This window comes from Anabrus simplex, chromosome 7 (assembly GCF_040414725.1).
Source record: "Anabrus simplex isolate iqAnaSimp1 chromosome 7, ASM4041472v1, whole genome shotgun sequence".
NCBI lineage: Eukaryota > Metazoa > Arthropoda > Insecta > Orthoptera > Tettigoniidae > Anabrus > Anabrus simplex.
Window position 1 is genome coordinate 57913084 of NC_090271.1, and position 14754 is coordinate 57927837.

The 14754-nt window shown below is 36.5% G+C and overlaps 1 protein-coding gene across 1 annotated transcript in view; it reads right to left on the reverse strand.

The window, feature by feature from the left end:
• Nucleotides 1–14754, reverse strand: part of LOC136877234 (zinc finger protein 665) — a 184290-nt gene that overhangs the window by 23146 nt on the left and 146390 nt on the right. Inside the window, exon 10 of the mRNA XM_068228707.1 lies at nucleotides 5442–5500. Coding sequence (XP_068084808.1) covers nucleotides 5442–5500 — 59 coding nt within the window. The remainder of the gene's footprint in view (nucleotides 1–5441; nucleotides 5501–14754) is intronic.

Genomic DNA, 14754 nt, shown 5'->3' on the forward strand with positions numbered 1-14754 from the left:
AATCATCTTGATGAGTCATATACAGTTTCCAATGATAGTTCAGGTAACAGTTCTTACATTACTATACCTGACGTTACTTCACTGCTCGATTAGTTGGTGTAAGGTACCAGCTTTATAATGTTAGATAGTGGGTTCTATTCCTTCATTTAGAGGCTTATAATTCATTCTCTCTCCAGTTCTGATGCTAAAAATTGTATCTGGTACATCCAATTCTGATGAAGACTAGTCCGACACTGATAACCAGCCACAGATACCAGTATTACAATTGAGATCCGGTCCTACTTGATTAGGTGCAGGAGGTGATGAAACAGATTCATTCATTAATTTCCATAGTATTGGTCCCTTGCAACCATTCTACATGTATGCATAGTGAAGTTACCTTAACTTGGTGATTATTGGTCTATTGATCCCTTTTTACAAGCCAGATTCTACACTCGATTGTTGAGTTGGGATAGGTTTTCAAGCATTTTACTCATGCTCCACCTGAATGACAATTATACCTTTGATGGTTTTGAGTACTTGATTTCTTTTGCTTTTGATTACTCTAAACTATAGTTTCATATTACCTCTGTTGCCTTCCTCCAGTTTCTGAGTAAAATTCTTCCAGCACTTTAGCTTCTTCTCTTTGATTTATTTGAGATCTCTGATCTTCTCCTCATCCCTTACCTGTTGTGGCTTGGATTTCTCTCAATCTCATTCTTTTTGCATTGTGTTCTTTTCCTTTATTGAGGATCTCACACCTAAATTCCAACAGGGTGTCTCTTTTCCCCTTACTCTTGCACTTGCCTTCTGGTAAAATTCAATTACTCGCTTTATCAAGGTGTTTTAAAATCTATTCCACTCTTCCTCAGCATTCTCTACTTCTTCTGTAGGCAACTGTTCTCAAATACCATGCTGATAGATGGTCCTCTATCCAATCTGCTGTAGTTCCTAGTTCTTATCTTTAGAAAATTAACATCTTTTAAACTGATACTAATAACCAGTGGTCGTTAATGAGGTTTTTGCTTACAATCACCTTGACATCAGTCGCAAGTTAACTTCTTTCTTTATCTGCAGTGACATAATCAATGACCATCTTGCTCTGTCCAGCTGTATTGGGTAATCTTATGACTTACTCTTTTGTTGAACCAACTGCTTTTTACCACCAAACAGTTTTTTTACATAGGAGTCCAAGAGACGTTCCCCTTCTGAATTCCTTTTCCCAGAGCCATGTGTTTCCATCACCTTCTCATAGCCATTTCTGTTTTCTATCCCAAGCTGTGCACCGAGGTTCCTGATGATGACGATGATTGCCTTCCCTTAGCTGATGGTCTCTTCTGGGTCTTTCTTCTGATTTAGACTGCAACCCGTCTGGGCAGTATACACCTACACCAATACCAGCTTCCCTTTTCCTAGGTCAGGTGTTGCCTTTATAATCCTCCCATTGAATTACTTGATCTCTGTAATAAAATCTAAATCTTTTGCCAATATCCATCCTTGTCCATTTTTCATCTTTCTGTTATTACCATTCCAGTACAGGGTATAGTTCTTCAACTCCTTTTTCCCTTTATCTTACCATTTAATTTCACTCAATCAAGGATTGATATTTTTCCTTCTCTCCATGATGTCCACTAACACTTCACATTTCCCAGTCAAACTCAGTACTCTAGTTATCCGTATTTGAGTGTGTTACCTTCTCTTGCATTGTTGTACACTCACAAGGCCTGGCCTATTATCAAGCTGCAAGCCATCATAACTGTTGTAGGACTTGCTACACAAATATTGTGGTTTAGTTCAATCATAGGAAAGACCTTTGACAACTATCGCCATTGCCATAATGTGGATGGAGCCCACAAATCACGTAGACAACTGTTATTTTTGTATGCTTCCACCAATCCAAGCTATATTGAATAACAATAAGACTAATATACTGTACATATTCCAGTATACATTCTCCTACTTGTCCTGTGCGCTGCAGTGATGAACTACCTGTGCATACACCTTTGAATCATATTCCAGAGAATCAGAAAACGACTTTTGTTACCTCAGTTCCCACATAACATCCTAGAGTGATAACTTTCTGGATGCACAAGCTCGTGTCAAGGCCACTTAAATGAAGTGGTGCCATGTCATTGGTGTCCTCTGTGATCCAAACACTCTCCTGTACCTCAAGTCAAAGATCTACTGTTTGATCCATCCAGTGGTGTTCTATGGTTCTGAATGGTCTGTGTCAAGGAGACTGAGTAGATGCTTTATGCAATGGAGATGCATATGCTGAGATTGTCCATAGGAGTAAGATGACTTGACAGCCTTAGAAATAAAACTGTGTGGAGCTCCTTCAGAATGAGCAAGGCTTGGTGAAACTAAGTGACTGAGCTCAATAGCTGCAGTCACTTAAGTGTGGCCAGTATCCAGTATTAAGGAGATAGTAGGTTCGAACCCCCCACTGTCGACAGCCCTGAAGATGGTTTTCCGTGGTTTCCCATTTTCACACCAGGCAAATGCTGGGGCTGTACCTTAATTAAGGCCAGGGCCGCTTCCTTCCGAGTCCTAGCCCTTTCCTGTCCCATCGTCGCCATAAGACATATCTGTGTCGGTGCGACGTAAAGCCAATAGAAAAAAAAATTAAGCAGACAGGTCAGTACTATTCATACTGTATAACCTCACTCATTTATCAAGTTAGAATTAATTTACAATTTTTGCCCATCTTGCTAAACACTTGCAGACCAAGTTACTCACAATCCAAGGTTTTATTGTAGTTTGAAAGTTTCCAGTCATAAGCTATTTATTATCTTGTTAGAGTTAGCAAAGCAATGTTAAGTAAACACAAATACTGTATCAAACTCACTTGAAAGGCAGAAGTAAATTAAAATATTTAAAATACTGTATATACAAGAAAACGTTTCACAAAATTATTAATTTCTATATGCATTCAAAACCATAATTTCAAACTTGTATATGTTACGCTCCATTTGAATTAATGAAACAGTAACACCAAGTACCAAAGGAAGCTATAAATTACTTACGGTTTTAAAGTGGAATCATATCAAATATATGAGCAAAAGCAAGAGTTATGTTAATAGTTCGTTTAAGAAGCTCTATAAATACTGATATTTTCTGGAATGAAAGAATTATATGACGACTTAAAACCTTATTGAGGTTATCTTACAACTGTACGAGTCTATGTGCTGAGAGAAGGGCATGAGAAAGCCAATGACATATTTTACAACCAACTTCAACGTATTATAAAGAAAATTAAAAGTCTGATTTGTTCATCCTGATGGGAGATTTCAGTGCTAGAGTAGGTAATATCAAAATAGGCCACAGTATTGGAATACATGGTGAGGAAATAGACACTAAATGAATAGGTTTTATCCTCTATAATCAGTACAAAATTATAAATACCATGTTTTAACACAAGGATAGCCATAAGCTTACTTGGGAAGCATATGGCCAGTCCATAAGTGACTATAAATTGAAAACTTACTGAAATGGTTCTAGATACCAGAAGTTTTAGAGGCCCAGAAATTGAATCCAATCATTATTTACTAATATACCCTGTTTATTTGAAGCCTAAAAGGTACAGGAAACAAAAAGTACAGAATCCAACAAATATCTCCCTTAGAGTAAACCTTTTGAATTAACCCAGTGTAATATGCTTATATCATAGGAGATTAACAGCTTTAGGAAAATCAACATCATTGAGTACTGATGTTGAAGAATGGATTAATATTCAAAGTATGTTAAAACAATCTGTTTTTTGAGAGACTTGGTAAGAAAAAATGGTGGGGTGGAAAAAACTATTAGAAGATTGGGATGATCATACTGAGGAAGTAATTAGAGACAAGAAGCATCTTTGAGAGACTTGGTAAGAATAAATGGTGGGATGGAAAAAACTATTAGAAGATTGGGATGATCATACTGAGGAAGTAATTAGAGACAAGAAGCATCTACTGGCTTTTGTATGTTTGAAAACTTTGAGGCTAGAGCTAGATTGTCTGCATAGATATACATTCCTATTTCAGGCAAACAGAAATAGGTTGAAGAGGAGGGGACTCATAGGATCTCCTTGGAGCATTCCATTCATTTGATTAATCCATCCTAATTACCCCACAATCGTCCTCATTTGAGATAATTTTCTGTCATGATGCTGGCAACCAGTCTAGTGAGTAAGAATTTTTCTACTATGGACTCTTAGTTTATGAATCATTTTTTGCCTATTCACTAGATCAAATGCCTAAGAGAAGTTCAAAAACAATATGTAAAGTTTGCCATGTTCTGTAGATGTATGAACGTATTCTATTGCCATCGTGATGGATTTTTCGATCTGAATCCGTACATTTCTTCCAGATGACAGTTCAAAGCCACTCATTCTGATATGCTGTGAACAGCATATCTAACGACGACAGGTGTGCAGGGATGTTCTGTCAAAATTTATCATCCTACAAAGATTCATTGGCATTGGATGCTTCAACAGATCAGCTACCATTTAATAATGTTTTCACTCCAACTAACTGCTTTGATGGTTTTTGGAGATGCTGAGGCGTCAGAATTTTGTCCTGCAGGAGTTCTTTTACACGCCTGTAAATCTACCAACATAAGGCTGATGTATCTGAGCACCTTCAAATACCATCGGACTGAGCTAGGATTCAACCTGCCAATCTGGGGTCAGAAGGCCAGCGCCTCAACTATTTGAATCACTCAGCCTGGATGCCATTTAAAACTGTAGCAACATTATTACTATATTTTAAGTACAGTATGTAATTATAAGTTTGCAGCGAATGAATACAACTATTAAGTTTAAGGGGACCTCCAACGACCAATCAATCTGGTTTAATAAAAAACAGTTCCCTTGCTAATGTAAACAGAGTTGATGTACATTGAACACAAACAGATTTATGAACCAGGTTTTACCAATTTTATCTAGAGTTGTAGCTATATATATATATTCAATTCAGAACAAATAGGTTTAAAATATCATCATAATACTTTTTTAAGGTAAAAGGAGTGTGATGCAGGAGACTGTTCAAATAGGCATTCATGAAGCACGCTTACTGCGGAGAACAACTCTAGTTTTTAACAGAGCATGCTAGCATTAAGCAAGAGACCCCTATTTTTTAAACAACATGAATGCAACTTAAAACTATCAAAGCCTCTGCAGTTTAGATAATTCCAAAAAAAATATTTTATAATTGATAACAAAAGTAAACACCTAAAATATTTGACATTGTAAGCATAAATTAAGCAATGTTCCCTGATAGAATAAATTATTGTAATTTATTGATTCTTACTATCCAGCAATTGCTCATTAGATTTTTGTCTTAAATTTATCTAATTTATCTAAATATTAATAAGCTTTTACTCTGAACTTAATATCAAAGAGATACCTACAAGTTTGTGCACCTGAAAAATATCTCTAAGTACATTAAATTAACTTCTGTTTTGAAGACGATCACACTTACTTATCTGAAGAAGCTTCATTGGAATCAGACTCCTCACTGAGAGCTTCTTTCTTCAAATCCTGCAAAATACAAGGACCATTACAATGTTTTAAGGGATCTGCTCTTACATCCACTCCTTGATATCTTTATAAACTGCCCTTGAACAATAGAATAACTGGTTCTCATGTCCATTACTGTTATGGGCAGGAAAAGATTATTAATTATTTCTCATAGTAACTGGGGCAGGAAGAGTTATGGTAATAATTTCTCGTGAAAATATTTTTCCACAAAAATAATTCTTTACGAAAACGAAAAGACTCCATATGTATACTGCACATATCATCTCCAATGGTCGTAGAGACCAACTGCTGACCAATGGAGGAGAGGTCATACAGGAACACACATACTCAACCCTCTACCCTTCCTGCCTTTGAAATGTGGCGCCGGCTCGAGACATCCCAGGGTCGCTGACTGGGTACTACCCTCAGAGATATCTTCAGATATTATAAACTAACCTTAAATTAATCAAGCGGGAAGGATAAAAGAGAAGAAATAAAATAATTAAATAAAATCCGAATGAGAACATTTACGAATGCAAAATTTATTGAAAAAGGCTAAACTTTGGCAAAGCAAATATACTTCTATACAAACAATAAACTCTTCGGACCAAATATTGTTCACAACCTCTATCACCCTCGACTATAAAATATCAACCTCATGACTCATAGATTTCAAATCCTTCTAAACACATTACTTCATCTTATTACAATTCCCTTTCATCTTATTCATCAACTCTACTTCAGTAGTTCAAAAATTTTAATCCAATTCCATTCCACACATATCTTGGTACCACCATATTTCAAAATTTTCAATAACAAAATATTATAATAATCTATCATCATGACCTTCGTTAATTTGTCAAAGTACCTTTTTAAAATGTTAATACAACCAAAACTTCTTCCGTTCATTCTTTGAATAACAAATTCATATTTGCTCTCCATACCTTTAAGTTATTTCCTCACCATATTATAAACCTTGTAGTTACCATTTACTAAATACCAAATTATTTATTTAAATACACTCTTCGAAATGAAATGTATGAGGCTGTGTAAATTCATTAAGCAACATCCGCCGTGTAATTCACAACTCATCTTTAATTAATTAAATCCATTAAATTCATTATGATTTACAAATTCGCAGTTATCAATGTCGGTATAATTGTTACCTTGAAAATCATAAGTTTATCCAATTAAGTTTGTTAGATTTGGTAATTCAATCCAAAATTTTATATATCATAAAATTATTCATCACAAATTTTATATTAAAAAAATAGTCCCTATTATGATTTGAGTCCGAAACTATTTAACTTATTCTTTCTCAATACCATCCTCCCTCATATAATGCTGATAATATGGAACGCACGCACGAAATCGAAAAGTAACCCTGACATAAATAAATTAAATTAATTTACCGATTCATTAAAATGATAAATATCTCACATATGCTTAATTAGCTGTTTTATCATATACAAAACATATGCCTACCCTGTAGCAAGAAACCCTATACTATAATATTAAATACATCTTAACCTACACTGATTCTACAGACAATGGGATGAACCTCATTGCCGCAAGTATAAACAACCACATGAACTGAATTCAACATCAAAAAAAAAAAAAATATTGCAACTGCAAAATCAAAATTTGCATTGCCCACTTATTGAAGAACATATAACATAAACAAACACAACATAATTTCAAACATATAGTCACAGGGGAAATCATTATACACTGGCTCGGCCGGGCATCGAACTCCGACCCTCAACATGGCATCATTACAGTGACCTATCATCATGCTTGCCGCAATGATCTGTCACGAAGTCTAGCTATCATTATTTAATCTAATTGTGCTGTCCTGAGTTCCACAAACAGAATTTTTCTTACGGATGAATGCGATATTTTGTTACTTATAAGACCTTACTACAGCTGCCATAGCCTCTCTAATACACAACGCGCCGTCCTGGTCTGTAGCCTTATCGCACGCCCGACTCATTTCATTGACACGGCATTCTAACATGTTCGCACCCACTTAAATTCTCTCTCTCTCTACTCTAAATGAAGCCATATGTTCCTCCACAATATCATGCGCCTGTGCGAACAGTTACTAATTATATAATACTCTCAATATATTTTATTCATTTCATATTTCACGTATTATTCTACATTTCTCACTCCATTATCAGGAACACGTATATCATTATGCCGGTATTTACATATATATATGGCGCTACACAATCATTGGTTCGACTCTTGCGGTCGGCATTTTGTGTCTTAGAGGTCCCTATTTCAACACTAGCTAACTACTTCTCGGACATTTTTAGGATGACAATTATTCCCTTCAGCACAAAATTTCTCATTGATTAACGGTGCACGTTACTTACTGATGACATATATTTTCCAAAATCCCACTGTAATGTGCCAAACAGTCCGGGTTCGAAACTTGGGTCAGTGAAAATTTTCTTGACGAACTTTTCATGCGACATGCCAGGTTAATCTATCTATTCCCTCTAACTAATCCTTACTGATGCCTCCTACGTCATTAAATATTCACACACGCACACGCTAATATTTGCTAGAAGATCACGCACTGGAAAAAAAAAAACCATGTTTCACACCCATAATGGAAAATCATTATTTACACACATTATTTTCACACTCGCGAAGACCATATTTTACCACACGCTAATATCACAATATGTACACCCCCCTAGGCATCAGCATAAAATAAAACCTAAAAAAAAAACCTAACTATCCTTGCTACAGTACTTAAAAAGGAAAATAAACGAATAATCATGCATTAACTTATTTACAGTTAACAGCTAATCATGCACATGCTAGATAATGAATCAGGGTACTTATCGACTCGGCGACGCTCCATACTCAGCTCCACGGCCTCATGGTTTCAGGTCGGCCCCATGATGTACTTAAGCCATCATGCTAACGGCCTCAAAACCTGAACCCATACCATTCTCCACACCCATGGTCTTCACTCTTGTTGCTTTCATGAAATCACACGCTCATCGCTTCCTACTACACTAAAATACATATAAAAAACACAGATAAAGTTAAATTATTCTAGCACATACACTTCTTCACAATTGTAATATACACTTTGTCTCTGCTTTCCGCGAGTTTACACGTGGCACTGCGATGCGTCCTTGTTTGATCTCGCTCCGATCCTAATTTTTCAGTTAATGTTGTAAAAATTCACCTTCTTGAATTTACAAAAATTTCGGTCATTATTGAGTTAAATGCAAAGTCTATCGGACCCGTAGTATCTTCGACAGCTAGTTATTTGATAGGAAATGCTCTAGATTAGGGTTCTCGTGAACCACATACACGTACGTCCGACACGTTCAAATTTCCGTAGCAGAGTGCCTGTTCTTAGCGGCTCGCGTCCTCTCCATGCACGCCAGATTCTGGATATGGAGCTCGGGGAACCCCATTAACAATGATGTAACGTCCCGTCACATATGCCTGCAATTATTTATTCCAATAAATTGTTGCAAATACGCCGTCTTTAATTATTGTTCTCAAAATGGTTTAATCTTGTTTTCACCTTATCCCCTGGTGGATTTAATTATTTTAGAAGTCATTTATGCGGCACCCATCTTTAAATTACCCCCATCATTCCAAAACCTGCTCTGCTGCGATTCGCTGCCTGAAAATGTTGCCAACTTAAATCTGGTGACTTTTGTCATCACACCTCATGGAATATTCCAATGCTTTCCATTTCATCACAAGATGACCTTGACACGTGGAACTATCTTTAAACCTGGGCAAGCGTAATGGCGCCACACATCCGGCCTATAATGTAACTGCGGCTATTCCCTCATATGCCATTTTTTTAATTTCTAATATTTTTAAAGACAATGATATGAGCCAATTGGGCTCATCTTTCCCCCACTTTCTTTTTGGAAAAATTACTGACAAGGGATTTTTCCAACCACACATCTTCCAAATATATCATTGTCTTTCCATTATTTACTTAACAAATCCAGATTTTAGACTCAAATTTTCTTCCTTAAGACGAGTATTATTCATTGTTAACTTAGTAACCACCTTCTCCATCATTCCTCTTAATTCAATTAATTCTTCACAGGCACATTCTCCGCCAGAACTTTCGTTTTCATCCATTTCTCCTCTGGGCATCTCGTATGTAGTATCGTAGGTTAACATAACATCTTCTTCTTCTTCATCTTCCATCTCATCGTCTTCACCACCATCTTCTTCTCCTCCTTCATCTTCTTCAGGATGTCCTTCAAGATCGTCTTCGTCAACCATTGTTTCCTGGTCAATATTTCTCCTTGATACTCTCTGTTCTGATTATCATCGTTCTTATTGTTGTACGTGTTGGTTCCCTGGGTCTTCTTCTCTGATGAATTCTCTTCCTTGGTCAAATCAATAGTATGGACTGCTTCAATATTCCGATTCCTAGGATGATACAAGTTCGATGTTTGATCTAATTGCCTCAACAATACTTCGGCCTCTACAGCTGTTTTCACGTTCGCAGCTATCAATGTCCTTTGCACATCCACAGGTAACTGTCTTTCGATTGATGCGATTAACTCTTCTTCTGGAGGCGGACAGTCTAACTCCCTAAGCTTCAAAAGTTGCCCACTGAAAAAGTCTGCGTATCTCGTGGGTACTGTGCTCTGGTATTTTCGTGAATACAGTTCAAGTCTGAGTCCTTGTTGAACCTCCTGACCCCAGTATTTTTGTAAAAAGGCACGCTTGAAACCTTCGTAGTCATCAAAACAATATTTGAATGCTTTAAACCAGATCAATGGTTGTCCATCTAGAAATCGCTCTACAATCCTCAACTGTCTATCCGGATGAATTCTATTGTCCTGAATATATTCTGTCATCTCTCTAAGGAAACTTTTCGGTGTTATCTCGGGTCCGCCAGTGAATTTCCTTGGCTTTCCCTCGGATAATCTCATCAATTCAAAATATGGAATTGGTCCCATAATCTGTGGCGTTGAAGTTCGTTCTTCAAATGGTTGGTTGGTAGTTTCAGGTAAACGGGTCTGATCTACTCCATTTCCCAATCCTAGACTACTAGAATGGCTTCCTGCTTGCTCTAAGACATTTTGTTTATTTATCATCGATCGCATGAGCAGTTCTCCCTTAGTCTCCTGTAATTTCAATATCTCGACATCTTCCTTAAGTCCCTTGATTTGTCCGATCTCCTCTTTCATTTCTTTCATTAATTCTTCATGTATGTCTACCTTCACTTCCGTCTTATGGCATTTATGAGCCCATTCACTAATTTGCTTCGTTACTTCACAACCTTCAGCTCGAAGATCCGCTTGCACTCCATTTATTTCCTCCAAGAGTTCCTTCCTATTTTCAGCCATCTCTTCTTTCAGTTGGTCTTCTACCTTCTTAACTTCTCCATGGACATTATCTCTCAATTGCAACAACCGGTCATTGAATCCCTCGGCAGTCTTGACAAACGATTCATGTGTTTCTATTTGTAGCTTGGTGACTTTGGCGTCTGTCAATACGATCGCTTCCTCAATATCCACCATCTTATCCTTGATCGAATTTACAGCTTTCTGTTGACCCTCGACGTTTATTTCGACTTGACTCAGTTTCTCCGACAACCTGGCATCTACTTGCGATACTGTTAAAGCGACCTGATCTATCTTTTCTTCCACCTTGTCACTGCGGGTAACTGCTTCCATTCGGACCTCTTCTATCTGCTTCTCTAATCTTTGAGCATTCCTATCGCAGCCCTCTTTAACTATAGTTATCTCTGTCGATAGCTGATCTTTGATACTGACCATCTGGTCCCTAACTTCTTTAAATTGTTCATTGACACCTTGAAATTGTTCATTCGCACTCTCCTTGACTTCTTTAAATTGTTCATTGACACCTTGAAATTGTTGGTTAACACCTTGAAATTGTTCATTCGCACTCTCCTTAACTTCCCTAAATTGTTCATTAGTGCTCTCCTTCGCTTCCCTAAATTGTTCATTCATGTCCTCCCTCAGTTCATTCATGAGTTCGGTCATAAGACCCTTCATCACCTCCACATCTACCATATTATCTTTCTGAGAAAACGGGCCTTCCCTCTAACCATGTGCCGTGGATATGAGAAAGAATAAGTTCAAATTTCCATAATTACTATTATATAATTTAATTCCAGCTTCTTTACTTTACGTTACGTGGATAATATCAATCAAAAATTTGGCCAAACATTGCCATCTAGAAGCTGTTCCTATTTCATCTACATTTTGCCAAAGTTCTATACAAAGAAAGCAAAACCCGAAAAAAAAATTCACAAACCACTAATTAACACAGCCCCAAAGAAATTTAACATCGAAACACCGAATATCGCGATACTATCATTGGGCTTTCGAATTATTAAGTACTTCACATACAGTACATGCCAGTATACAAACACATGCCCTCAGCATTACGGCGGATATGACCGAAACAATGGCCCATATCGTCGTAAACTGACACCATAACATTTGTTACTACCATTTTCCACAACTTGAGACCGAGGTCATCTCATCCTTCCACGAAAATCTACAATTTCTTAAACTATTGCCCCTGGCTGAATTTATTTGAAGAATAAACCAGACATTTTTAACCTCGTTTGGATTTAACACAATCCCTCTATTCTTTTGGGCATTTCTATTAAGTGACTGCCATGAGCCTATGTCCATAACAATGGTACTCACGATCTGTTCTCATTCAGTTTCGCAAAATAATCTACATTTACATGTCACTCATAAAATATCTAACAAAAATCGTGAAACCCGAAATTTAGGATTTTCCAAAAAATTTTCCAAAATTTCTATCATCACCATGATCAACTTGGTTCCACTTAATGGGTAAACACACAATCGTGCCCCACGTCACGGGCGACAACTCAACCCTCTACCCTTCCTGCCTTTGAAATGTGGCGCCGGCTCGAGACATCCCAGGGTCGCTGACTGGGTACTACCCTCAGAGATATCTTCAGATATTATAAACTAACCTTAAATTAATCAAGCGGGAAGGATAAAAGAGAAGAAATAAAATAATTAAATAAAATCCGAATGAGAACATTTACGAATGCAAAATTTATTGAAAAAGGCTAAACTTTGGCAAAGCAAATATACTTCTATACAAACAATAAACTCTTCGGACCAAATATTGTTCACAACCTCTATCACCCTCGACTATAAAATATCAACCTCATGACTCATAGATTTCAAATCCTTCTAAACACATTACTTCATCTTATTACAATTCCCTTTCATCTTATTCATCAACTCTACTTCAGTAGTTCAAAAATTTTAATCCAATTCCATTCCACACATATCTTGGTACCACCATATTTCAAAATTTTCAATAACAAAATATTATAATAATCTATCATCATGACCTTCGTTAATTTGTCAAAGTACCTTTTTAAAATGTTAATACAACCAAAACTTCTTCCGTTCATTCTTTGAATAACAAATTCATATTTGCTCTCCATACCTTTAAGTTATTTCCTCACCATATTATAAACCTTGTAGTTACCATTTACTAAATACCAAATTATTTATTTAAATACACTCTTCGAAATGAAATGTATGAGGCTGTGTAAATTCATTAAGCAACATCCGCCGTGTAATTCACAACTCATCTTTAATTAATTAAATCCATTAAATTCATTATGATTTACAAATTCGCAGTTATCAATGTCGGTATAATTGTTACCTTGAAAATCATAAGTTTATCCAATTAAGTTTGTTAGATTTGGTAATTCAATCCAAAATTTTATATATCATAAAATTATTCATCACAAATTTTATATAAAAAAAATAGTCCCTATTATGATTTGAGTCCGAAACTATTTAACTTATTCTTTCTCAATACCATCCTCCCTCATATAATGCTGATAATATGGAACGCACGCACGAAATCGAAAAGTAACCCTGACATAAATAAATTAAATTAATTTACCGATTCATTAAAATGATAAATATCTCACATATGCTTAATTAGCTGTTTTATCATATACAAAACATATGCCTACCCTGTAGCAAGAAACCCTATACTATAATATTAAATACATCTTAACCTACACTGATTCTACAGACAATGGGATGAACCTCATTGCCGCAAGTATAAACAACCACATGAACTGAATTCAACATCAAAAAAAAAAAAATATTGCAACTGCAAAATCAAAATTTGCATTGCCCACTTATTGAAGAACATATAACATAAACAAACACAACATAATTTCAAACATATAGTCACAGGGGAAATCATTATACACTGGCTCGGCCGGGCATCGAACTCCGACCCTCAACATGGCATCATTACAGTGACCTATCATCATGCTTGCCGCAATGATCTGTCACGAAGTCTAGCTATCATTATTTAATCTAATTGTGCTGTCCTGAGTTCCACAAACAGAATTTTTCTTACGGATGAATGCGATATTTTGTTACTTATAAGACCTTACTACAGCTGCCATAGCCTCTCTAATACACAACGCGCCGTCCTGGTCTGTAGCCTTATCGCACGCCCGACTCATTTCATTGACACGGCATTCTAACATGTTCGCACCCACTTAAATTCTCTCTCTCTCTACTCTAAATGAAGCCATATGTTCCTCCACAATATCATGCGCCTGTGCGAACAGTTACTAATTATATAATACTCTCAATATATTTTATTCATTTCATATTTCACGTATTATTCTACATTTCTCACTCCATTATCAGGAACACGTATATCATTATGCCGGTATTTACATATATATATGGCGCTACACAATCATTGGTTCGACTCTTGCGGTCGGCATTTTGTGTCTTAGAGGTCCCTATTTCAACACTAGCTAACTACTTCTCGGACATTTTTAGGATGACAATTATTCCCTTCAGCACAAAATTTCTCATTGATTAACGGTGCACGTTACTTACTGATGACATATATTTTCCAAAATCCCACTGTAATGTGCCAAACAGTCCGGGTTCGAAACTTGGGTCAGTGAAAATTTTCTTGACGAACTTTTCATGCGACATGCCAGGTTAATCTATCTATTCCCTCTAACTAATCCTTACTGATGCCTCCTACGTCATTAAATATTCACACACGCACACGCTAATATTTGCTAGAAGATCACGCACTGGAAAAAAAAAAACCATGTTTCACACCCATAATGGAAAATCATTATTTACACACATTATTTTCACACTCGCGAAGACCATATTTTACCACACGCTAATATCACAATATGTACACCCCCCTAGGCATCAGCATAAAATAAAACCTAAAAA